Source organism: Caretta caretta, chromosome 2 (assembly GCF_965140235.1).
Source record: "Caretta caretta isolate rCarCar2 chromosome 2, rCarCar1.hap1, whole genome shotgun sequence".
Classification (NCBI taxonomy): domain Eukaryota; kingdom Metazoa; phylum Chordata; order Testudines; family Cheloniidae; genus Caretta; species Caretta caretta.
In genome coordinates this window covers 208,040,446-208,067,478 of record NC_134207.1, presented here as the reverse complement: position 1 = coordinate 208,067,478, position 27,033 = coordinate 208,040,446, and the positions used below count along the sequence as shown (strand labels likewise).

Sequence of the window (27,033 nt, the reverse complement as noted above, 5' to 3'; positions counted from 1 at the left end):
CTTGACTTCAGCTGGCAGCTTGAAGTGAGTATTTTCACAATCCCACTTGAGTGTCATAGGCTATAGCCAAAAGGGAACTAGCAACCCTACTTATTAATACACTGAGGGTCATATTCATTGCTGGTATAACACTGGTGGAAGTCAATAGCTTACACCAGAGCTGAATTGATTCAAAATTGTCTAGAGAGATCTGCATGTGGAGTAATGGAAGCACATGTGAATGAAACATAAGAGGAAGTGAAATTGAAACAGGAGAGCTTATTGTGATGTGAGGAGTTGCTGGTTAATGCAGTGTATTTCTTGTGTGTGTGTGAATTTTATGTTGAATATAGAGAGGTCAGTGACACTGGATCCCTGCAAGTGTAAGGAAGACTACAGTCCTGGCAGGGCAGGACCTAGCCAGAGGTGGAGGACAAGCCCCCATTTGGGGGAGGCTACCTGGCTGATGAATGACTCCTACCCAGGGACTGAGCCATTCAGCCTCAGAGTGGCCTCCTGCCACCCTAGCGGCGGTGGCTCCTTGCACTACTGTCCAGAGGTCTCTGCCCTGGAAGGAGCATCCTCAGCCTGCCTGGACCTTGTGCCTGCAGGGATCAGGTGTCACTGCAGGGAACTTTCTGCAGCCCTGCTGTTATGGGGGTCTCCGCTGTGCCCCAGGACGACAACAACCTTCCTTGTACCTGCCGGCCTGGGTATTGCCAGCCTTGTTGGAGCACAGGGAGCCCTCTGCAGCTCCGCACAGCTCCACTCACTCACCATAGGGCAGCAGGATTGCGGAGGGCTCTGCATTGCCACAGGACTGGTGACAACCAATCCCTGAAGGCGTGTGTGTGGGGTGGGGGGTGAGGCTGAACTTGCTTGTTACCAATGGATATTTTTTGTTGTTGATTTCAGTGTGTCAGCTGAAACCCATGTTTGCTAATATCTATTGATTTATATCGAATCCTGCCTAGCCTAAATGTCTAGTACCTGTAAAAGGTGCCAGACTGGTAACATTGGAAACCAAAGCTCTTTAATAAACAGAAATAGTCCTGCTTTGGGCAGTGCCAAGTCATTTCCCACCTCTTCTCTCCATTGTGCTGCAAACTCTGTTATTCTGAAAGGACTACTCTAGGGGTGAGAGGGTAGTCCCAGTGCCACACCCTTTGCCTCTGCTGAAATTAGCAGTGGTGGCTACAGTGACCTGAACAGATACTACCAACTCACTTCACATAGGACAATTAGCTTCCACCTGTAGGTAAGCCTCTGTAAAAAGTGGAACTCATTCTTCCTGAAATGTCTTTTATACCCCTAATGTGGTCCTGAGATGATCCAAACAAAACATATATTCCCTCTGAAGATAGACAATAGTTCTGCAATAGGCACATATCCCAGTTCTATAAAAGATTTAATGGTGGTATGATCCATTTACTCCTTTATAGAAGTTCAAAAGTTTGTCTTTCACCAACAGAAGTTGGTCCAATAAGATATTACCTCACCCACCTTGTCTCACTTTATAGAATGTGCATTTTATAAATCTAATTACATTTAGATGTCTAAATTTTGAAAATACTTGGCCATTGAACAACTGTGTTCAATAACCGGGTAAGATATTGCTTCCCATTTCTTCTGATCTATTAACAGTGAGCTGGAAGAACATCCAGTGCATACCCCTGCCTGACATGTGGTCTTTGAGGATATGTTTATGCTGCAATTAAAAATCCAAGTGTAGACTCTTGGGTTGGAGCCCAGGCTCTAGGGCTCTGCAAGGTGGGAGGCTCACAGAGCTCGGGGTGCAGCCCAATACTGAACATCTATACTGCAATTAAACAGCCCCTTAGCCTGAATCCCACGAGCCTGAGTCAGCTGGCATGAGCCAGCTGTGAGTGTTTAATTGCAGTGTCGACATACCCTTAGAAATAGCCCTGAGCCTGGGCCTTAAGCAAAAGCAATAGTCAGTCACTCCCAGAAGGAGGCCCTGGATGTCCTGTGTTCCGTGTATAGGACTTCTGACTCCTCACAAAAAATGTCCCAGTAACACAATCACCTGTGAAATAGCCAGCTCTATTATCCCTTTTTTATTTTAAAATTAAGCTCCTCCCCTCCTGTTTGCTCACTTTTTCTCTCAGTATCTGCATTTTCTTTACAAATCCCCATGGAAGATCCTTCATTCTGGAACATAGTAAATTCAGTGTGCGTTTGAGTTTTATAGGTTATTTGGAATGGAATCCACATGAAGATAAAATTTAAACATTAGTTGTTCCCTCATCATGACTACAGTAAAATGGCAAGGATCATTTTATATTTGTAGAGATACTCAAAATAACTTGTCATCCTTGCCATTTTTCAAAGTCAGGGAGAAAGGAGAATACAGTGAGCGTTAAGTATTGTTAGAGATTTAATTATGATCTGTCACAGGGAACCCTAGAAGGAAAATTCTGTGAAATAACTACCAGAAAATGCGTGTGAGGGCTTTGGTTGTATGTGGTAGATTTTGGTAGTGAATGGTCAACTGTTACCCAGGTCTGAAAACAAAATTACTCTTCCGTAGCAACAACTGAAGTTGGTTGTTTGGATATCTCTAAAGGAGCCAACATAAGATGGATGGATGTATATTGAATAGGGGATCAGTGTTTCTTGTTTACGGGAAGCATAACAAGAGGATTTGTGGAATGGACTAGAGGTTTGTGAATAATATCAGAACACTTAAAAGAACCAGCAGATGCCACCAAATAACAAAAGGCTGATCATACAATTGCCATATAATCGAATATAAATACAACCTAAGCTGTTGGGAGAGGTGAGAGATTTCTCTCTCCTTTATTCCATATTCTGCTGCCAGTGATTTAGAGGCTGCCAATCCCTGAGTGAGTTGCAGAACTTGAATAGGATGCTGGGGCAGAAAGCAATTGGTTCTTTTGATCATGTTTATTTGCTTTATTTGCTCAGGCCATCCCTGAGTACTCACACTGGCAATTTTTTGTGCCTATATAGTATTGCTTTAAGTTTGGCTATTAGTTAGGTTTGGGAGTGTAGGGAAATTGTTACTGTCAGCCTGTCCTGCAGTGGCTCAAGAGTGTATCAATCTCAGGGGAGACTGTTAAGAAGCAGGGTACAAACACCAAATTGGTTGAGAGTTCTGTGCTTAGATTTCACCAGCCAGTTATCAAGTGTAAACTCTTCAAGCACTGTAACAGCCTAACCCTGAAGTCAGACAGTCCTCTTGGGAACCTGATGTTTCTCACCATCTAAACAAGCTTGCCTTTGTGATAGATGGTCCCTTACACCAAAAATCACAACAGTATACTTCAAAGAGAAACTGCTGAGCTTCAGTTTATTTGCAAATTTGACACCATCAGCTCAGGATTAAACAAAGACTGTGAATGGCTAGCCAACTACAAAAGCAGTTTCTCCTCCCTTGGTGTTCACACCTCAACTGCTAGAAGAGGGCCTCATCCTCCCTGATTCCTTGCATATTTATATCTGCCTCTGGAAATTTCCACTACATGAATCCGACAAAGTGGGTATTCACCCATGAAAGCTTATGCTCCGATACGTCTTAGTATGTAAGATGCCACAGGACTCTTTGCCGCTTTTACAGATCCAGACTAACACAGTTACCCTTCTGATACTTAACAATATTTAGGCTACATCCAGTCCCAAAGGACCAGTCACTTATCTTAGGTGCAACTGACCTGGGGTCTCACACCAAAGACAACACTTGTAGTCAATCCTACAATAAACTATCTGAAGATGTATTAACTAGGAAAAGGAAATGAGTTATTTGTAAGGTTAAAGCAGGTAAACATACACACAAATGAGTTAGTTTTAAGTTTCAAAAGGTAATAGAAGCTTCTATAATAAGCAAGCTCTATATGTTCCCTGGGGCTAACCCAGACTTAACACTGGGGATCTCTTGTTTATGCCGAGAAAACCTTGCTCTCTGGAGTCCAAGCAGCATAGAGATGCTGTTCCTCCTTTCTAGGACTTTTTATTCCTTTCCCCCTTTTGCTTTGAGTTGCAAACTTAGCTGATGGGAGGAATTCACTTGCATGTCTCCTTTTCATGGAGGGGTGCGATGGGGGACGGAGTGCAATCAACAAAGTCTTTTGTTCTCTGATGTTCCACAGTAATTTATCTGGTGTTGATGGGCTTTCTCTGGCAGGACCTAACACAGGGGTGGGCAAACTTTTTGGCCCGAGGGCCACATCTGGCTATTGGTATGGAAATTGTATGGTGGGCCATCAATGCTCACAAAATTAACAATTCAGAGATAGTCAAACAAACTTTATTAAATAAAGATACATTCTAGTGTGAAAAAAACAAAAACCTTATTATAAATATACCATCGTAACAATGTATTACAATAATTAAACCAAACTTACCCCCTTTCCACGCCCTCTCTCTCTAGCCTGGATTTGTTGGGCATCAGCTTCCAGTCATTGGAACTCATTGAGATTCACCAGCCCCCTGCCCTCAGAAATCTCCTCCTCCTCCACGTAGGTTCTGACAGCCCATAACTTTGAAACAGCCACAGAGCACTCCCTGGCCAACTACTCTTTGTTTTATCCTCAATAATGGAAAATTAACACTACTAAAACATAAGCGTCACCTAAGCCAACAAGTAGCAGCCATGTGGGCTTGCATGTTCCAGGCTCTGACGGTGCATGAGGTGCGTCTGGGTTATGCAGTTGGAGTAACGTGTCCCCTCACGCCCATCATGCAGGTCCTGAACACGCTGGAGCGCTGGGCTCACGCAGCGGGGCAAGCCCCTGACCCCGTTCCCCGGCCGAAGCGAGGCAATGGAGCTTCAGGGCTGGATCCAAAGGTCTGATGGGCCGGAGTTTGCCTACCCCTGACCTGACACCTTCTTTTGGATGCCAGCATTTCACAGTAGTTAGTATCTGTTTCCTGTCTGGTGATTTACGCAGTTTCAGAGGCTTACAAAGCAAATGCTCACACATTACCTTACAATATATAATACAGAGGTTATAAGTGAGATTAATGCATGCAACAACTTACAAACATTCAGTAAAAGCTAAACATGTTTTTATAATTCTTATACCCATTTTAACAATACTAACACACAGGTGAACCAGACTGATTCCAGCTATGTGTTTGTCAGTATTCAAGTGAGGCATGGGAACCTTGGCATAAGCTGGCACCTGGTTTGCCAGTGTCATAGCTATTCATCTAATAGCAAAACTTAGTTTTCAAGATAGTGATATTCCTGGGAATGTTCTATTGCAGGGGTCAGCAAACTTTTTGGTCCGAGGGCCATGTCTGGGTGGGGAAATTGCATGCAGGGCCATGAATGTAGGGCTGGGGCAAGGGTTTGGGGTGCTGGAGGGAGTGCAGGGTGTGGGAGTGGGTGTGGTGTGCAGAAAGGGGCTCAGGGCAAGGGATTGGGGCAGAGGAGGGTGCAGGGTGTACAAGGGGGCTCAGAAGGGGATTGGGGTGCAGGAGGGGGTTCACAGTGTGGGAGGGGAGCCTCTGGGAAGGAGAAGATCCTGTGATCCTTGAAACACATGCAGCTGGTAGAGGAAAAAAGAAAGGGACAGTGGTATTTAAAAAGACACATTTTATAGAACAATGGGTACACTCGTTCACGGTAAACCTTGCTGTTAACGTTACATACACAGCACATGTGCTTTCGTTCCAAGGTCGCATTTTGCCTCCCCTCAGCGCGTGGCTAGCCCCTTCCCCCTCCCCGTGGCTAACAGCAGGGAACATTTCTGTTCAGCCACAGGCAAACAGCCCAGCAGGAATGGGCACCTCTGAATGTCCCCTTAAAAAAGCACCCTATTTCAACCAGGTGACCATGAATGATATCACTCTCCTCAGGATAACATAGAGAGATAAAGAATGGATGTTGCTTGAATGCCAACAAACATACACTGCAATGCTTTGTTCTACAATGATTCCTGAGTACGTGCTACTGGCCTGGTGTGGTAAAGTGTCCTACCATGGTGGACAGAATAAGGCTGCCCTCCCCAGAAACCTTTTGCAAAGGCTTTGGGAGTACATCCAGGAGAGCCCCAAATGCCAGGGCAAATTAATCATTAAACATGCTTGCTTTTAAACCATGTATATACTATTTTAAAAGGTACACTCACCAGAGGTCCCTTCTCCACCTGGCGGGTCCGGGAGGCAGCCTTGGGTGGGTTCGGGGGGTACTGGCTCCAGGTCTAGGATGAGAAACAGTTCCTGGCTGTCAGGAAAACCGGTTTCTCCGCTTGCTTGCTGTGAGCTATCATCTTCCTCGTCCCCAAAACCTGCTTCTGTGTTGCCTCCATCTCCATTGAAGGAGTCAAACAACACGGCTGGGGTAGTGGTGGCTGAACCCCCTAAAATAGCATGCAGCTCATCATAGAAGCGGCATGTTTGGGGCTCTGACCCAGAGCGGCCGTTCGCCTCTCTGGTTTTCTGGTTGGCTTGCCTCAGCTCCTTAAGTTTCATGCGGCCCTGCTTCGGGTCCCTGTTATGACCTCTGTCCTTCATGCCCTGGGAGATTTTGACAAATGTTTTGGCATTTTGAAAACTGGAACGGAGTTCTGATAGCACGGATTCCTCTCCCCATACAGCGATCAGATCCCGTACCTCCCGTTCGGTCCATGCTGGAGCTCTTTTGTGATTCTGGGACTCCATCATTGTCACCTCTGCTGATGAGCTCTGGCCAGCATGGCAAGCTGCAGGTGACCATGCAAACAGGAAATTGAAATTCAAAAGTTTGCGGGCCTTTTCCCATCTACCTGGCCAGTGCATCTGAGTTGAGAGTGCTGTCCAGAGCGGTCACAATAGAGCACTCTGGGATAGCTCCCGGAGGCCAATACCGTCTAATTGTGTCCACAGTACCCCAAATTTGACCCGGCAAGGCCTATTTAAGCGCTAATCCCCTTGTCGGGGGTGGAGTAAGGAAAATCGATTTTAAGAGCTCTTTAAGTCGAAAAAAAGAGCTTCATCGTGTGGACAGGTGCAGGGTTAAATCGATTTAAGGCTGCTAAATTCGACTTCAACTCCTAGTGTAGACCAGGGCTGAGAGAACTAGCAGCTTTCTGCTTTGTTTATGTAGGCCATATCCATCACAACTGTGGTTTTTTAAGACAGGATCTTGGCTTAAGCAAACATTTGAACTGTTGACTCCTGCACTCAGTGCTTCAGTGAGTCTTGCACTTGCTAGAAAACTGCAGTATATATCAAATGCCTTTATCGAATTACAGAAGAAGAAAAATCACAATATCTTTTTCAAAATGTTTAAAATTTTATGAATGAAATCTTGGCCCCATTTAAGTCAAATCAATGTTGCTGTCTTGCTGGCATGACTATGTAATTTGTGAAATGGGAAATGCAATTTGCTATTTGAATGCAAGAAATTGTTAAAAATTGTTGCAAGTTTTAGTGTTTAAAGTTTCTAATACAAAAGGTCCCGTCATAATACTAGTAGTAATAGTAATTGCATTACAAAAGTTTGGAAGGCTTCTTCCTTTTCTCATGCATTCAAATGCCAAGAGCTTTGGCTGATTTACAACTTTGTAGGATTTTCCTTGTTTCCGACTACTTTTTTGGTCTATGCCAGGGTAGTCAACTATTTTTTGTCAAGGTCTAAATGTTTTGGTCAAGGTACAGTCAAGGTCCAGACTTCGGAGAAAATAATAATAAAAAAAAGTTAGTAAATAAAATGATTTCGGGGACTGTTCAAAAGCATCTGGCAGTCTGGATTTGGCTCGTGGTCCACCTGTAGACTACCTCTATGCTCAATAGATTTAGTGACGTACCAAGCATATATGACATACTTGCTCTTCATACAATTCCTGCTGTTAACTTATCTGAATTTTTCAATTAAAAAAAAATCAGCTGCCCCAAAGAAAGGGGATCCCACTGTAGCCCACACTTGCTGGAATGAGCAAGCAGTAATACCTCTCATTTTCTGCTGAACTTTCAGGTTAGCTTTATGGTAGGCTTACTGTAATAGACAGTAGGAGTCATGGAGTAGATACTTCATCATAAAGCAAATTTTTTTAAAATGGGATACTAGGTCTGATTCTGCACTAATTTATACTAGCGTATATGGAGTAACTCCCCTGAAGTCAAGGCAATTACATTGGTAAAAAACTGACGGAAGGGAAAGCAGAATCAGACCCTGGGTTTTTAAAGGCATTTGAATATTGCAGTTATTTTTAATCAGTCTCTCTTATCTTTACAATTGCCAATAAAATATTATTGTTGAAAACTGAAATGGGGTCTGAGCTGCTTATCTGGGGATAGCCAGCATCTGACACAGAGTGAACAGTCTCTGGCCTCCCAAAAGGGATGAAGGAAGCAGATAGAATTGCCTGGGTACAAGTCCTGGGGAGGCAGAAAGGTGCAGCTTTTCTCCCTGATATACTGCTACAATAGGGTTGGTGAAGGTGGCAAATGGGCACATAGAGAGCCAGCTGGTTTGAAAGGTACTAGCCACAGATATAGTCAGTGTTAAAGTACAGGTGATGGAGGAGATGGCATTGCAGCTTCCTGGTCTTAGAAACAAATATTTGGCTTCATTCTAGTCCTCTCAGACTATTTATTGAAACCTGAGTTCAAACACTGGCTGCTGAAGACAGAAGTTCTCTCTAGAGATTCAGGTTTGTATGAATTGCTTGTGTAACCCAACTTGCACAAGCGTCTGGTCCCAGACTGTGGAACTGACTGCCACAGGAAGTAAGGCCCAATGCAAACCTTACTACCTTCTGGTCCACTTCCTCATCCTTGCCTTCACTAAGGCACTTAACAGCCTGTACATATTTATACATATAAAAACCTAATCAAAATTACCAAAATGCTACATTGTGCACACAGCTTCCCCCATGAGGAGAGGATGAGAGAGAAAAATGAACCACGGATGTTAGTCCTGTTGCTTAATGCACTATTGAAAGTTGTTCAGATGCTGTGGTGATGAGGGTGGTGTCACCGTGCCTCAGTGGGTCACAGCTGAGAATACCAGATTCAGGTTAAACTGCTGAGAAATAAGGCAGACTCACCCGCAAACTGGTGGTTATTCTACCATTAGATATACCAAGCCAGAAACAAAAGTAAGCTTCTGTCTCACCACACTGGTTAACAAGAAGTCAAAAATGGAAAAGAAGCCCTAGAGGGATTTCACTATGATTTCAACAATTTCCATCCCACCATCAACCTCAGCCTAGATCAATCCACATAAGCAGTCCATTTCCGGGACACTACTGTGCTAATAAGCGATGGTCACACAAACACCACTCTATACCGGAAACCTACTGACCACTATACTTACCTGCATGCCTCCAGCTTCCATCCAGAACACACCACACAATCCATTGTCTACAGCCAAGCTCTAAGATAAAACTGCATTTGCTCCTATCCCTCAGACAGAGACAAACACCTACAAGATCTCTATCAAGCATTCTTAAAACTACAATACCCACCTGCTGAAATGAAAAAACAAATTGACAGAGCCAGAAGAGTACCCAGAAGTCACCTACTACAGGACAGGCCCAACAAAGAAAATAGCAGAATGCCACTCGCCGTCACCTTCAGCCCCCAACTAAAACCTCTCCAGCACATCATCAAAGATTTACAACTTATCCTGACAAATGATCTGTCACTCTCACAGATCTTGGGAGACAGACCAGTCCTCGCTTACAGACAGCCCCCCAACCTGAAGCAAATACTCTCCAGCAACCACACGCCACACAACAAAAACACTAACCCAGGAACCTATCCTTGCAGCAAAGCCCGATGCCAAATGTGTCCACGTATTTATTCAAGTGACACCATCATAGGACCTAATCACAGCCACGCCATCGGGCTCGTTCACCTGCACATCTATCAATATGATATATGCCATCATGTGCCAGCAATGCCCCTCTGCCACGTACATTGGCCAAACTGGACAGTCTCTATGCAAAAGAATAAATGGACACAAATCTGACATCAGGAATCATAACATTCAAAAACCAATAGGAGAACACTTCAACCTCTCTGGCCACTCAGTAAAAGACTTAAGGGTGGCAATTTTGCAACAGAAAAGCTTCAATAACAGACTCCAGCAAGAAACTGCTAAGTTTGAATTAATATGCAAACTAGATACCATTAACTTGGGTTTGAATAGAGACTGGGAGTGGCTGGGTCATTATACATATTGAATCTATTTCCCTATGTTAAGTATCCTCACACCTTGTCAACTGTCTAAATGGGTCATCTTGATTATCACTACAAAAGTTTTTTTTCCTCCCGCCTATAATAGCTTATCTTAATAAATTAGTATCTTACAGTTTGTATGGCAACTTCCACCTTCTCTGAATGTGTGTGTGTGTGTGTATATATATACACACACACGCACACTATATGTTCCATTCTGTGCATCCGATGAAGTGAGCTGTAGCCCACAAAAGCTTATGCTCTAATAAATTTGTTCGTATCTAAGGTGCCACAAGTACTCCTGTTCTAAAAGCAGTCTCCTTAGGCATTCCAGCACTTATTTCACCACCCAGACACTAGACTTTAAGTGGTTATTGAAAACCAGTTTAAACCAGTTCTTCTGATCTCAAGAGATCAGCCACATTGCCAAGTCAATATATAACTCAGATCTTACCCAATAATCATGCTGCTTCCAATCCTTTCATAACTAAAATCTAAAGGTTTAAGAGAAAAGAAGAGAGGTTAAAATGGTATACTCACACAATCATTCCTTTGGATCAGGTTTGTAGCAGTGGTGTTACAGACTGTTGGCTTGAAAAGTCTCTGGTAGCTTCCAAAAGATTGGAAGATCTTCAGTCCATAGTCAGAGTGCTCCTTTTAGTTATATGTCCAGAGTATTAGAACAGGAAAGAGGCAACATGGAGATGTTCCAGGCGTCTTTTATATCCTCTCCCATGTGGATGGAATTTTACTATCTCAAACAAAGCTCATAGCCTAGTTTATGGAAAGATACTGGCACAAGATGGAGTCCAGGGTCACCTGATTATGTCACATGCCCTTACATGGCTTGCTGACTCACAGGTGCAGCCACTGGCCATTTGGAATCTACAGGAAGATCCATCTGGGCAGAATGAGTTTCTTCAATGGCCCATTGTGAGAGTTAAATTGCCTTTTGATGGGCCATCAACACAAAGCTGTCTGGCTTCAATGTAGATTTTACCAGGAGGGTGTTAGCTCAGGAACAAACACATTTGGGATATAGATCTATAGCCAATATTTATAACTTCAGATAAAGTGGTGATACATGGATTTAAAGAAGATAATCATCTTTAATGAATCATAACTTTTCCATTGACTCCTTACATGATATACTTTGTACAAGTTTTGTTGTACTTGTCTAACTGGCAATATTAATGACATAAATGGTTATATTTCAATCATACAGCGTCACAAGTGGTATAAGAACCTATAGAATAGAACCTACTGACTTCACAAATAGAGCAGCTTGAAATACATATTGTAAACATTTTCACAGAATTCCCCACTGCCACTCTTATTTTTGAAATTTTTTTGTTCAGCCCTAGTTCTCATCATAAACGATGGGGTCACCTCATCTTAATGATGTAATAAAATAATTTTTCCTCCACACTGGTTTGGACATGTTGGTAATGGGTGAAACATGTTATCTTATGTCTGCTTTGAAGGACAACTTTCACCTTCAGAGTATCAAAACACAATATGCTAATCAGTTCCGCCCGCAGGCATGTTAATAAAACCTTTATGTTAAACAACATCATCATATACTATGTATATGCCATATGTTGCAGAAAAAGTATTTTTGGAATATTGTAGAGGTTTTTAAAATATATTGGGACTACATTTTTGTATCTCTCTGCTGTGAATTCAACTATACGGACTTTCGGGGCAGGGAAAATAAAACTAAGGCCTTATTTACACGGAAATTGGAACTGAAATAACTAAATTTGTTGTAATTCACTTTTGCTATTTCAGTGAAGGCTTGAGTCTGGACACTCTTATTCCAAAATAAGGCCCTGACCCTGAAATGACTTACACTTATACTTAATCTTGCTATTATGAGTGATTGCATTGAAATCAATGGAACTACTCAGTGTAGTAAAGTTAAGTATGTGTGTAAGCAGGATCGGGACCTAAGAATGTCCACATACAGACTTGTACCTAAATAATTAGAGGTGTGAATTAGGTACAATTTAGTTATTTTGGTTCTAGTTTCCATATGGATAAGGTTCAATTTAATAAACGTGTAAGACTCTCTTCTAAAATTACTAGTAGTGTATTTTCTAGATATAACGTGCAGTGACTGGAAAGTCTGATAGCTCAGGAGATTCCAGAGCGAGATGTAAGTGCTGTCCATATCCTTTGGAAGGTACCAATGATGTGGTGGTCTACCCTTTCTAATGGTATAAGCTCCTGGTTTTGGTCTTTAAGTATGTGAAATTGAAACTGAAACCTTTCACTGGTGCACAGATAAATATTGTCCATTGTGGGCTGTGGGTAATCCTGAGGGAGAAATAGCACTCTCTCTCAGGTAGATTTGGAAAGAAAAAGTTGTTTTGAAACTACTCAGAGATTTGGAATGTATTCCCGGAAGAGACTAGGTTAGTGGGTAGAGTGTAGGTGCAATGGTCAGAGGTGCATGCAACATTGTAGAGCCATATGCATTATAACTTAATTTTGGACATGGGCACCACTTCCACATAGGGGTTTGTGTGTAGCTATATAAACTGCATACAACCCAGTTTAGCTTTTCAGCGGTATTCATCTATCCTGAACACATTCACTAATTTTAGAGAAGAACTTAACCCCCCCCTCCCCCCCCCACACACAACATAACTCTGACTCCATGAAATTTACCCACACCTAAAGCTTGTATTCTGGAAGGTCGCTCATAGTGTGGGAAGATTTTTCTTTACAACCATGTTCTAGACTAGGTTATCTATAGCATGTTTTAAGACATATTTATGAAAAAAATCCCTATATCAATCCTAATGCAGATGTTCTTTGTCTTATTCCCTAATGTATAATATGATTCCAAAAATAGTTCTGCACTCTAATTCATATCGGTGTTCTTCTTTATGATCCATATTGTGCCTATAGGTATGACCTTATGAATCATGAGAATGGATTATGTAATTTATAGCACAGTTTTATAATTTTGTGAGAAGCAGGGAAAGTCCCACATTACTTTTCATACTATCTGTTTTGCACACTATTTATTAACATTTAATCTGTCTCAAAAAGTTACTCTAGTGATTTTATACTGTGGCTGGGGGGCAGGTGGGGAGGGAAGGACCCCTTTCTACCCTCCTTAGGGAAGCTGTGCTGGAATCCAGATAACAACAACCCTATGTCATGGTTCTTGCTGGCATGGTTCCAGTTTTAGTGTGGACAAGATCTTGGTAATATTCTGGTATAATTGGACTGAGCATATTATGTGATTCACCAAGTAAGGCTGTAGGCAGTTATGAAATAAGATATCACAATACATTTTGCAAAATGCTTTTCCAGTTCCTGTTTCAGAGCAGGGGGAGGGATAGCTCAGTGGTTTGAGCATTGGCCTGCTAAACCCAGGGTTGTGAGTTCAATCTCTTTGGGGGGAAAAAATTGGGAATTGTGCCTGCTTTGAGCAGGGGGTTGGACCAGATGATCTCCTGAGGTCCCTTCCAACTCTGATATTCTATGAATACTTATAAATTATTGTGCAAAGAAAGTTAATGGGTCAGGTAATCTGCTTAATCCAGATCATGCTGGACACAGCAGAAGAGAGTGTCAGGAAGCCATTTGCAGCTCCTCGAGTTTCTGCTTGGCCCCAGCTCCAAGGTTGCAGTTTAGACCCCAGTTTTTGCTGTAGTTCCTCAAAGGACCATCTGTAGCTGGATGGAGTGTATCGTGTCCTCCACTCCCCCAACCCAGGCACACAGGACTGTGCAGAGGCTGCAGGGAGAAAGGCATAGGCAGCACCCACTCCATCTCTGTCTACAAAGGACTCCTGCGTGCCAGAGAAATGCCCATGAGGGAACTTGCACTGTGCCTCCACTCCATTTGTTGACGTTTTCCATCTGAAGTGTATAGTTTTAGGTAGGGGTTCAAGCCACTTGTTTATTCTCTCAGAGACCCCCTAGCTATAACCCTAGGCACCATATTATATAGAACCTGATCTGGCCTGTTCTCTTGTGGCAGAAGGATTACATAGCCCTATTTTACAGTAAGTTAAGGGCTAACTAGTTTTCCCATTTTGTTTTACAGGTTGATTTTTAGCTTCTGTTTTGAGGATGACCCCAAAACATGAAAAACAGGTACGTGACTTTAACGATAATAAATAAATGCCAAGTTTGATGGTGAGTATTGATAGAATTTTACTGTACAAAGCCCTGTAGACTGGAGCTTGGAAGATCATAGGGGCAAGCTAACTTGTTGGGTAACCATTAGAGCAGTGGTGTGCAAACTTTTCCAGTTGTGCCCCCACTCCGCCCCACCATCAACGGAATCTGTCTGTGTCCCCCCTCCATTACTACACAACCAAGGCTTCCTCAGCAGTAGAGCCTGGGCTGAAGGCAGAGCTGGGAATGGGGGAGAAGCTGGGCCTAGAGATGGAGTTGGTCTGGGGCAGAGAGGGAATGAAGGCAGAGCTGGGTTGGGGGTGGAATGGGTCAGGGGGTGGATCTGGCCTGAAGGTGAAGCTGGGCCAGAGGGAGAGCAGGACTAGGGGCTGAATGGGGGTGGTGGCAAAGCTGGGTTTGGGGCATGGCGCTCCCTTCCCAGCCCCCATGGGGGCTCTCCTGGGCCTGGAGGCAGAGCAGGACTGGGGGCTGAACGGGGTTGGGGGAGGAGCGAGGCTGGGGTGGAGAAGGGATGGAAGTGTGGTGCTCCCGCCCCACCCCCTGTGAGGGCTGGCCTGGGTCTGGCCACATGGCACCCTGAACATTCCTCTGTGACCCTCTAGGGGGCATGTCCCACAGTTTGGGGACCATTAGAGCTGAGTGACCAATGGAAAACTGACAATAGAAAAGGGGTATATGGTAGTGGAGGAAGAGGGGGATACATCTGTGAAAGTCCAGGCACCTCAAGAATAAAAAACGAAGGTTTAATCCCCCACCCCAAATAAGCAGTTAAACCAACTATTTGCATACTGTGATATTTAACTGTCAGAGTATATTGAGTAAGCTCTTTTATGAAAGCTTGTAATGCACTGAGCTCAATAGTCACGATGAGATGTGAATACAGGTTACGGTGATGAACGTATGTGTGCGTATTTTTATACATATAATATGATGAAGAAAATTGTAATTGCAACTGTGGTGTAACTTCTTCAGCATCACCTTATAACAGGGCAGTGAAGTTATCAGTTGGAGAGGGGCAACCTCCCCAAAAAGATACAACTGGCTTCAAGCACCTAGCTAATGTTAGCCCAGGAAAAAACAATGAGGAACCATCAGAGCAAATGGGAACAGCTTAAAACTGAAAAGAAAACTTCAGTCTTCAAAAATTAAGATAGGATGGAGCTTTCCCCACTTTAAATATCTATAGTGACTGAAGAAAAAATCCCTGCAAACGCTTTTGAAATGGAAGGTGTTTGAACTGAAGGGTATCCAGATCTTGGTGAAAAAGAGGTGGGAGGCTGTCCAGGAACTCTGGATCCCTCTTATAGCTACAGGTACACGGGGAAACTGTTCGACGGCAGTGGTTCTAATAGTTATTTGTTTGCACCCCTCTTCCATGTGTCTGTAATAATTTACACCCCCAGGTGCCCGGCCAGCAGCCACTGCTCTCCAGTTGCCCAGCTCTGAAGGCAGAGTGGAGAGTGGCAGCTGCTGGCCGGGTGCCCAGCTCTGAAGGCAGAGTGGAGAGTGGCAGCTGCTGGCCGGGTGCCCAGCTCTGAAGGCAGAGTGGAGAGTGGCAGCTGCTGGCCGGGTGCCCAGCTCTGAAGGCAGTGCCGCTGCCAGTAGCAGCACAGAAGGAAGGGTGGCGTAGTATGGTATTGCCACCTTTCTCTGCTTCTGCTGGCAGTGATGATGCCTTCAGAGCTGGGCACCTGGCCAGCAGCTGCTATGCTCTGAAGGCAGTGTGGAAGTAAGGTTGATAATATTGCAACCCTCACCCCAATAGGCTTGGGGCCCACTTTTGGGTCAGGATCCCCACTTTGAGAAATGCTGTGTACTTCTGTATACTTTTACCCTACTTTTTTTGTGTAAGAGTACACAAAAGGCCAGATTTTACAGTCCGTGACGTGATTTTCATGGTCATGAATTTGATAGACCCCTATGTACGGGTGTTTTTCTTATTTATTATTAGACATTAAAATGAATTCATAGATTCATTCATGCACACAGCTTTAATTTACAATTAAAATATATATCTATGGTTATGGGTTTGAATGACAACTAATCTATTGGCCCAAACTAAATCAACATTTCTGTTTAATGTGACAGAACAAAAACACAAACCATGAGAAAGTTGAGTTGCTATAACTGAAAAATAAACATAGCAGGCAGTTTTGCTGTATGATTCCTTGGAGATTTATATTGCTTCCATTATTGTGGCTCCTGCCATGAAGTACCATGCTGGTATTTTTTTCTGTTGAGTGGCTTGCCTAATGAGTGTATTTTTAGAGGTACATTATTGAAATATTTCCCTTTTAAACTGATGAACGCTGCAAATTGCATGTTCCCGCTAATGGCTAGTGACTTCAACTATAAGCTCACACAGGGGGGATCAGAGAGTAAGAATCAGGACTACCCAGGTCTTGGATTGAGGCACACAAGAGTAAGCCAGTGCTCATGCCTGCTGCTCCCTGCACTCAGAGCAGGTAGGTGGGGATTGGGTGGAGTCTTGGCTCTATTTCCAATGCTGTGCAGGTGAACTGGTCTGGGGCACTTGTAATTTGCTGCTGGGATGGGTGCACTGGCATTTTGCTTAGACAAGCCAAGACCAAACTGTTTCATCATAATCAGGGGACTTTTGTGTTATAGAAGAATCCCCAAAAATGATAATGTTTGCTGTGTAGGCAGCCCTTATGCTCCACTGCATTGGCCTAGAACAAAATTGGGAAGCTATGTTTGAAGAGCTATAAATCTCATGCCTGGAATATTGATATAAAGGGGTATGGCTTGCTCAGGAAGGACATGTAGGAGAAAAAAGGGAGGAGGTGTTGCTTTGTACATCAAGAATATATACTCTTGTTCTGAGGTTCAGAAAGAGGTGAGAGTCAGACCAGTTGAAAGTGTCTGGGTGAAGATATAAGGGGGGGAAAATAGGGGTGATGTAATGGTAGGAGTCTACTATAGACCACCAAACCAGGAGATGGATGAGGGTTTTCTAGAATAACAAATATCGAAAACACAAGACTTGGTGATAATTGGGGAATTTAACTACCAGATATGTGCTGCAAAAGTAATAAAGCAAAACTCAAAATGTCCAATGAGTTCTTGGAATGTGTTGGTGTCATGGGGACCTGTACTCATCACCGGAGAACCTCCTTCTGGCCATGTCTGGGGAGTAGCTCTGCCAGCCTGAGAGTCTCTTCTTGCAGTTGTTAGGCCCGTCATCTCACGCTCTCGCTCTGTGGCCTCTCTCTTGCTCCTCAGGAGCTGCTACACCTCATCTTCGTGCCTTAGCCCTCCAGCCAAGTCACAGCAGTCCTCCACATCTGGAGTACTGTCAGTCTTCCACACTGCCCCAGGCAGTCCTTAACTCCACTGCCTTAGCTGAGCCACTCCCTCAGTGACTAGAATGAACGGTCCTAGACAGTCGTCAAATTCATTGACCAGATTGTGCCACTCACTCAGTGGCTGGTAGGGGAACCCAGGCTCATCCCCTATACTGGTTCCAGCCCAGGGGCCCTGTCTCCAGCAGCTAAGGTCAATACTACCACAAACCTTCCTGTCATGCCCCAGAACTAGTTCCTATGTTGCCTATCCCAAGCTTGCATTGTCTGCCCGACTAGCTAAACCCCTGTCTCTGAGTCTGCTAGACAAACTCTTCCTTGTCCCAGGGAAGTGACTGCAGCTCTCCTCCCTGCAGCCCCCTTTCTGCTACCTGCAGGGCTGTCCTTAGAGGGGTGCAGGGCCCAGGACAAATCAGCCTGTATGGGCTCCCCTTAACATTTTTTATACAGGTTAAATCTGGTGTGGGGCGGGGACACCAGTGCCAGGGGGCGAGGGATGATGGAGAGTTGCAGGGTGGCACATGTGCTAGGAGCCAGGGGGCCCCCTATTCTGGTGGGGGGGTCCCAGAAAAGGGAGGGATCCGGGGTGGAAGGGCAATGGATGGGGTCAGCCTGGCGCTGGTGTGTTCCAGCGGCGCTAGGATGCTGGCGCCTGGTGCAGCGGCGGTTGATGCTGGGAGCCAGCGGGGCTGGGCTGGGGTCACTGCTGGAGACTGAGCCCTGCGATGCCAAGCAAGAAAAAGAAATACAATGTGCTGGAGGGTGCTCCCTGCCGGTGAGTGCAGGCCCGACCCTTGCTTCCAGCGCCAGGCCCCCTGCTGCCAGCCGGCCTGGCCTCCCCGAACTCCTAATCCCACCTCCCAGGCTGGTCTGGCCCCCCAGGCACCCCTAACCTCACCTGACCCAGGCCGGCCTAGCGCCCCCCCCCCCCCCACACACACTGAAACGCGGGGCCCAGAGCAGTCGCCCCTATTCGCTGTACCCAAGGGGCGGCTCTGGCTACCAGCTCCGTGGTCTTATAGAAGCCACGTCTGTTCCCACACAGGTGAGTGGCCATTAATTAGGGCTCTCCTCTCAAGGTAAATGTCTCACGGTTTGCAGTCTATTAGGTTAATTGCACCCTCTGGCCTATGTTAATCCCTTCAGGGTGAGTGTGGGGAGCACATCTCCATCACAGCTGGGGACAACTTCTTGTTTCAGGTTTCAGAGTGGTAGTCGTGTTAGTCTGTATCAGCAAAAACAACGAGGAGTCCTTGTGGCACCTTAGAGACTAACAAATTTTTGGGGCATAAGCTTTTGTGGGCTAAAACTCACTTCATCTGTGCATCTGATGAAGTGGGTTCTAGCCCACGAAAGCTTATGCCCAGATAAATTTGTTAATTTCTAAGGTGCCACAAGGACTCCTCATTGTTTTTCTTCTTGTTTCAGAAGATGGAGGAAGTAACAAGTGAGGCAGTCATAGATTCTGATCAACAGAGAGGAATTGTTTGCAGATCTGAAGGTGAAAGGCAACATGAGTGAGAGTGATCATGAAATGTCTGAGTTCAAGATTTTAAGGCAAGGAAGAAATGAGAGCATAAGGACATAGGAACCAACTCTGTGGATGCCTTGGGACTGGAGCACCCACAGGGGAAAAATGGTGGGTACTGAGCACTCACCCGTAGCCCCCCATTACCTCACTTTCCCCAGCCCCTCCTATTTGCTGTTGGCCCCCGCTGATCAACAGCTCCCCCTTCCTTCCCAGTGCCTCCTGCCTGCTGCGATCAGCTATTTCGTGGCATGCAGGAGGCGCTTGGAGGGAGTGGGGAGGAACGAGGGCATGGTGTACTTGGGGGAGGGGGCAGAACGGGACAGGAAGAGATGGGGTGGAAGAGGTAGGGTGGGGGTTGGGACAGAGCTGGTGGGGTCAAGGATGCCCTGGCATATTGGAAATTCGGCGCCTCTGCATAAGGACAATGGACTTCAAAAAAAGCGTACTTTAACAAACTCAGACAACTGGTAGATAAGGTCCAATGGGAAGAAGAACTAAGGGAAAAAGTAGTTCAGGAGAGCTGGCAGTTCCTCAAAGGGACAATATTACAGACAGGACAACAAACTATCCTAATGCGAAGGAAAGATAGGAAGAATAAGAAGAGGCTAATATGGCTTCCACAAGAGCTCTTTAATGACCTCAGAATCAAAAAGGAATCTTACAAAGGGTGGAAACATGAACAAATTGCTAAGGAGGAGTACAAAAGAATAGCACAAGCATGTAAGGACAAATTGAGTTGCACCTAACAAAGGCAGTAAGAAAAGGTTTTATAATTAGGAGTGAGAGAAAGATGTAGGAGAGTGTAGATCCCCTCTTTAGTGGAGCTAATAACAGATGACCGAGAAGGCTGAGGAGTTTAATGCCTATTTTGCTTCAGTCTTCACTAAAAAGGTTAACGGTGACAGATGCTTACACAATTAATACTAACAACAATGTGGAAGGAACACAAGCCAGAATAGGGAAAGAACAGGTTAAAGAATATTTAGATAAGTTAGATGTATTCAGGTGGGCAGGATCTGATAATTTGGGGGTCATGGTGGATAATCAGCTGAACATGAACTCCCAGTGTGAATTTATGGCCAAAAGAGCTAATGTGATCCTAGGATACATAAACAGGGGAATCTTGAGTAGGAGTAGAGAGATTATTTTACCTCTGTATTTGATACTGGTGCAAGCACTGCTGGAATACTGTGTCCAGTTCTGGTGCCCACAATTCAAGAAAGATGTTGATAAATTGGAGAGGGTTCGGAGAAGAGCCATGAGAATGAGTAAAGGATTAGAAACAATGCCTTATAGTGATAGACTCAGGGAGCTCAGTCTATTTAGCTTAACAGAGAAGGTTAAGGGGTGACTTGATTAGTCTGTAAGTACCTACATGGGGAACAAATGTTTGATAATGGGCTTTTCAGTCTATCAGAGAAAGGTATAACATGATCCAATGGCTGGAAGTTCAAGCTAGACAAATTCAGACTGGGAATAAGGTATACAGTTTTAATGGTAAAAGTAAAAAACAAAAACAAAAAAACCACCAATGGAACAATTTACCGAGGATTGTGGTGGATTCTCCATTATTGGAAATTTAAAAATTAAGATTTGAAGTTTTTCTAAAATATATGTTCCAGGAATAATTTTGGGGAAGTTTTATGGACTGTATTATACAGGAGTTCAGTCTAGATGATCACAATGCTTCCTTTTGGCCTTGAAATCTATGAAATTCACTCTAGGGTATTTAAAGACCTAGCTGAAGCAATCTTGGAACCATTAATGATTACCTTCGAGAACTCCTGGAGGATGGTTAAGGTCCCAAGGACTGGAGAAGAACAAACATAGTTGTGACATATCCAGGGTACAATCCAGACTAATGAGTAGCTATGTCCCCCTGCCCTCTAACGTGGGGTGCCCTTTACACTGCTTTGCTGTTGTAGCCTCCAGTCTGGACTGCTCACAAATAGGCCTCCAGCATGTAAGTCACTCCCAGTTTTGTGTGTGTGTGTGTGTGTGCTGCAGCCAGCCACACATTGACTCTTACCCATTTTGTTTATACTGCAGGGTGACTCCAACACACTCCGAGTCTTAGATTTCCCCACAGAAATGTATGTCCTGTACTGCCCTGCCCTCACCTGAACAGTACAAGCTTATAAAATGTCTGTCATTTAATTAAAAGAAATGGAGTTTCCCGGACACTTCAATTCAAACACGCTGGATTAGATAAAACAATAAAACAAGTTCATTAACTACGGAGAGAGAGAGATTTTAAGTGAGTACAAGTAATGAGGCATAAAAGTCAAAAATGGTTACAAGCAAAATAAAGATAAAACACAATTGGTGCCTAACTTAACAAACTATATTAAATTCAAAGCAAGGTTTTCTCACCACATGCTTTAGTAGATTACTGGCCATACTCTTAGGTCAGGACTTCTCTCCCTGTCCAGTGCTGCTTCCTTTGTCCTTCAGGTTCTGTGGGCAGAGAACGAGAGAGAGGGGGGCACTCTTGGGGTATCTCCCCTTTCTCTCTATAGTCCTCTTCCCCACTTTGAGAAGCCTCTCCAGCTGGGAGCATGGTGACAGGCAGTCTGTGTGGATGGGAACCCTATGCTGTTTCTTTGCTAAGATGTAAATTTTTTTGTGCCCTGTTTCCTATCAAAGAAAGGCCATTTAGCAGGTAATGGCCCATTGGCCTTGTTTACACCTGGCTGAGGTGCCAGCTTGACTTTGTCTCTGAGGAACTGGTTTGGCCACTACCCAGACTTGGAACATGTGTTAGAAACACCATACAGTGGAATTTTATAATTTTACATTAAACAGTGTTGCCACACATATTTTACCAGAACAATAATGACCAGCATTATTGACCATAATGACCAAAACTGTAAATTTTCAAATGATACCTCAGAAGGCATACCTTGTACAAAGACTTACAATAGTGTGCAAGGGGTGAATACAGGGGTACAGTCTGTCACAGTAGATTCTGTCTTTAAAAAGGGAAACAAAAAGGACCAGGGAATTATAGGTCAGGCAGCCTAACTTCTATACCCAGAAAGATACTGCAACAAATTATAACAATACGTTTGTGATCACCTAGAGAATAATAGGCCAACATTGATTTGTCAAGAACAAATCATGCCAAACCAACCTAATTTTCTTCTTTGACAGGGTTACTGGCCTACTTGATGGGGAAGCAGTAAATATGATATATCTTGATTTTTAGTAAGGTTTTTGATACAGTCCCACATCACATTCTCATAAGCAAACTAAGGAAGTATGATCAGATATAATTACTATAAAGTGAGTGCACAACTGGTTGGAAGACCATACTCATAGAGTAGTTATCGGTGGTTCACCCTCTGACTGGGAGGATGTATCCAGAGAGGTCCTACAGAGATCTTTCTTTGGTCTGGTACTATTCAATATTTTCATTAATGATTTAGATAATGGAGTGGAAAGCATACTTATAAAATTTGTGGATGACACCAAGCTAGGAGGGGTGGCAAGCACTTTAGAGGACAGGACTGGAATTCAAAATGATCTTGTTAAGTTGAAGAATTGGTCTGAAACTCAAGATGAACATGAATAAAAACAAGTGAAAAGTACTACAATCAGGAAAGAAAAAGCAAATGCATAAGTACAAAAATGGGGAATGACTGCCTAGGCAGTAGTATTGCATAAAGGATCTGGGATTTATAGGGGATCCGAAATTGGATATGAGTCTACAATGTGATGCAGTTTCAAAAAAGACTAATATTCTGCTAGGGTCTACTAGCAGGAATGTTGTATGCAAGACTAGAGGTAATTGTTCTGCTCTACTCTGAACTGGTGAGGCCTCAGCTGGAGTATTGTGTCAAGTTTTGTGTACCACACTTTAAGGAAGATATGGACAAACTGCGGAGTCCAGAAGAGAGCAACAAAAATGATAAAAGGTTTAGAAAGGTATGACCTATGAGGAAAGGCTAAAAAAACTGGGCGTGTTTAGTCTTCAGAAAAGAAGAATGAAGATGGACATAATAACAGTCTTCAAATATGTTAAGGGCTGTGATAAAGAGGATAGTAATCAATTGTTCTCCATGTCCACTGAATGTAGGACAAGATGTAATCAGCCTGATCTGCAGCAAGGGAAATTTAAGTTATTAGGAAAACTTCTCTAACTATGAGGACAGTTAAGTGCTAGAATAGATTACCTAAGGAGGTTGTAGAATCCCCATCACTGGAGGTTTTGAAGAAGAGGTTAGATAGACATCTGTTATGGATTGTCTAGGTATACTTAGTCTAGCTTAGCATGGGGGTGTGGACTAGATGACCTCTCAAGGTCTCTTCCAGCTCTAAATTTCTGTGATTCTTTGTCCAGGACTTCGGCACAATTTGGAAAACAATTAAAACACAGTTAGGACCTGTATGCAATACAAGACCAAATTCTTTTGGAACCGATCCTCCTTTTTCACCCATTGTTTTGTTGTGTTTGAGATGGTGAAATAGCAGATTCGACTATGTATGTCAAAGTAGTTCCATTGGCTAATTTGGAGGGCAATATGAGACATTTGAATTTTTAAAGTATGAATTAGATCTGTTAGGTGAGAGACTCACTAAAGAGAATTGAACGTGTAATATAACAATAACAGGAGTGCTGGGATGCATTGGAGAAATGTGATGGCTACGTAGCCATTTTCATCCTTGAAGTTATGTCATTGGTTTGCTAATAATAGGCAGACTGATTAGAAGAACTTTTTTTTTTTAAGGGAGCTTCATGGAAAATGACTGGACTGGAGTTAGTGAATAAGTAGATGAGTACCAGTTGTGGTTTCAGACACTCTAAAACATGAGGTTATCACCTGATATTTCCCTCATTACAGTGATTTGACTGAAATCACAACTGAGTAGATGAAGTAAATAGCTAAACAATGAGAGGGTTTCTTTTATCCTTCATAGTAATTTTTACTATTTTAAAGATAGCTATTTCCATGGCAGACATCCTATTTTACAATTAAAAGTATAAAAACCCACCACAATTCTTCATATTATTTATGCTTTCTCAGAGACCTAGTGCTTTTGCTCTCAAACTTTGTACAGAGCACCTGGTTTGCCAGTTATTGCGAAGCAACATGCTTTATTGTGAACAAATGAAATTGGCAGCAGAAGCAAACCTTAAGAATATTTCTTGCATTTGCTTCAGTTCCTTTTGCAACGTATTCTCCTGTTTATGGCTAATCGTAACAAGAAGACTCCTGATACCTTCAGCTTTCAGTGGTTGTGTCTACATTAGCCTTTTCCCCCTACATATTTCCCACCGTTGCCAACACCAATGCAGCTCCACCAGGGGAAGCAGCAGTGAGAGTGCTAGTGTAGAAAAGCCACCTGCATCGTCTTGATCGCTGTGTCATGCACATGTATCCCTACATGTCTGGAATGCCCCCATTCCAGACAACATGTTAGTAATAACGTCACTGGTGCCTTGTTTACACTTATCAGTGGAGCTGCACCAATCTTTGCAATGGAGAGAAATATTTGGATGAAAAGGGTGGTATAGACAAAGGCAGAGAGGCATTGAAGTGCATTTATGGTCAGAAGAGAGGGTATGCTGGTACCTGCTTATTAAATAGCTAGGACTTCTTAGTATTCCAGGCCCTGTCTGCTTGCTGTTCTGAAAGATATGTTAGCCTTCTGTAGCTATTTCAGATATAGGAAAGTAAGCTGAGGTTGCATTCTTCCTCATAATCAACAATATTCTTAACTAAGGCCTTGTCTACACAGGAAAGTTATACTGGTATAAGGTATCAAGTATCAGAAGGGTAGCCGTGTTAGTCTGGATCTGTAAAAGTGGCAAAGAATCCTGTGGCACCTTATAGACGAACAGACGTATTGGAGCATAAGCTTTCGTGGGATGCATCCGACAAAGTGGGCATTCACCCACGAAAGCTTATGCTCCAATATGTCTGTTAGTCTATAAGGTACCACAGTACTCTTTGCTGGTGTAAGGTAAGGTATGAATTTATACCTCTATAGTTATACTGGCAGTTCCCTACATTGAATAAGAGTGACTTTTTCTGGGTCAGCTTATGTCACTTTGGAAGTGGCTTAAGCAATACCAGAAAAAGCCATTTTTATGCTGGAATTAGGGAGTTATGCAAGTGTAACTATATCAGTATAGTTGTACCGGTGTAATTTTGCCACTTAATTTCCCTGTGTAGACGAGTCCTAAATTCTAATTGCAGAATTTGTACTGCTGGCCATGGTATCTGAGCCAGAAAACACCAAGCATGACTGTTGGATCCCAGGTGAAGGTTACGGGACTGGCAGTTAGGGGAAAAAAATGTTTTATTTGTTAACTTAGCTATTTGTTATAAAGTTACTCAAAGAGAATAAATGAGAACCTCATGATGCCATTTTTCCCATTGTCTTTTTGTTATGTTTGACCAGTTCCTAGCACGTTGGGGCCTCTCATCCCTGAATATGGCTTTCAGGTGCTACTGCATCACAAATAATTATACTTTTAAGAATATAACAGCACCTTAAGCATATATTCTGTGAAACATTTGTGATGTAATAATCATAAGGCAACCTCAATTTACAGCACCAATATTTTTTGTTGAAGATTGGCCATTTTTAAGTCTGTTGTTGAGTGTCCAGGGAGGTTAAAGTGTTCTCCTACTCGTTTTTGAATGTTACAATTCTTGATGTCTGGTTTGTGTATATTTATTCTTTTACGTAGAGACTGTCCAGTTTGGCCAATGTACATGGCAGACGGGCATTGCTGGAACATGATGGCATATATCACATTTAAAAGTGGCCATTCTTCAACAAAAAAAACTTTAGAAACAGACTTCAGTGAGAAACTGCAGAACTGGAATTAATTTGCAAACTTCACACCATCAGATTAGGCCTAAATAAAGACTGGGTGTGGCTAGGTCACTACAAAAAGTAATTTTCCCTCTGATACTCACACCTTCTTGTTTACTGTTGGGAATGAGCCACACCCACCCTGATTGAATTGGCCTCCTTAGCACTGACCTACCACTTGGTAAGGCTACTCCCATCTTTTCATGTGCTGTATATTTATACCTACCTACTGTATTTTTCACTCAATGCATCTGATGAAGTGGGTTATAGCCCACGAAAGCTTATGCCCAAATAAATTTGTTAGTTTCTAAGGTGCCACAAGGACCCCTCATTGTTTTTGCTGATACAGACTAACATGGCTACCCCTCTGAAACTTTTAATTAGACTGGTATACATAAATCAGTACAACTTTCTAGTGTAGACAATGCCTACGAGTTGAGAGGGGTGGGGGCATTCTAAGCATTCAGTTCCTGGCTCAAAGGAGCACTGACTGCAACAATAGCTGTGGTTGCTCACCGCTTGTTGGAGTCAAGTCACTAATATTGAAAATTTCATAGATCTTGGGAAATGCTGTCCATTTTCTTTTCTTCCCACACATTAGTTAATATTTGTCTTGCTTCCTTCTTTCCTTTTAGCCTTGGTATTTTTGTTGTTGTTGTGTTTTTTTTTTTTTTTTTAAAAACCCTGCTACATGTTGTTAGCTTGAGATTGTGGTGTTCATTAGTGAAAGTCACACTGTGTTCATTAAAATGATATAATTAGATGAGCTTTGAGTTAGCTCGTTGCCACACTTCCTCATCGGAAAATGGTACAGTTTATGATGAACCCAGTAGCTACTAATGTACATAGTAACTACAGAAGCCAGTTCTTGTTTTGTTAGTTATACAAATAGAATGTGAAAGATGTTAGCTGGCCTATTACTGCCCTACTATGGGATCATAGAGGTTAGGGCTGAATCAAACTTTGGGCATAAAATGTTTGGGGTGTTGGTTTGGGGGTATTTGGAGGTATTTACCCTAAATGGTCAATACTTTGGAATAACAGATTTTGAAAGCAACAT

At 43.2% G+C, this 27,033-nt stretch overlaps 1 protein-coding gene across 1 annotated transcript in view; it reads left to right on the top strand.

Annotated features, from left to right (window-relative positions):
• SNX10 (sorting nexin 10) overlaps positions 1-27,033 on the top strand; it is a 63,090-nt gene that overhangs the window by 13,420 nt on the left and 22,637 nt on the right. Inside the window, exon 2 of the mRNA XM_048838438.2 lies at positions 14,197-14,246. Coding sequence (XP_048694395.1) covers positions 14,223-14,246 — 24 coding nt within the window. The 5' untranslated portion in view covers positions 14,197-14,222. The remainder of the gene's footprint in view (positions 1-14,196; positions 14,247-27,033) is intronic.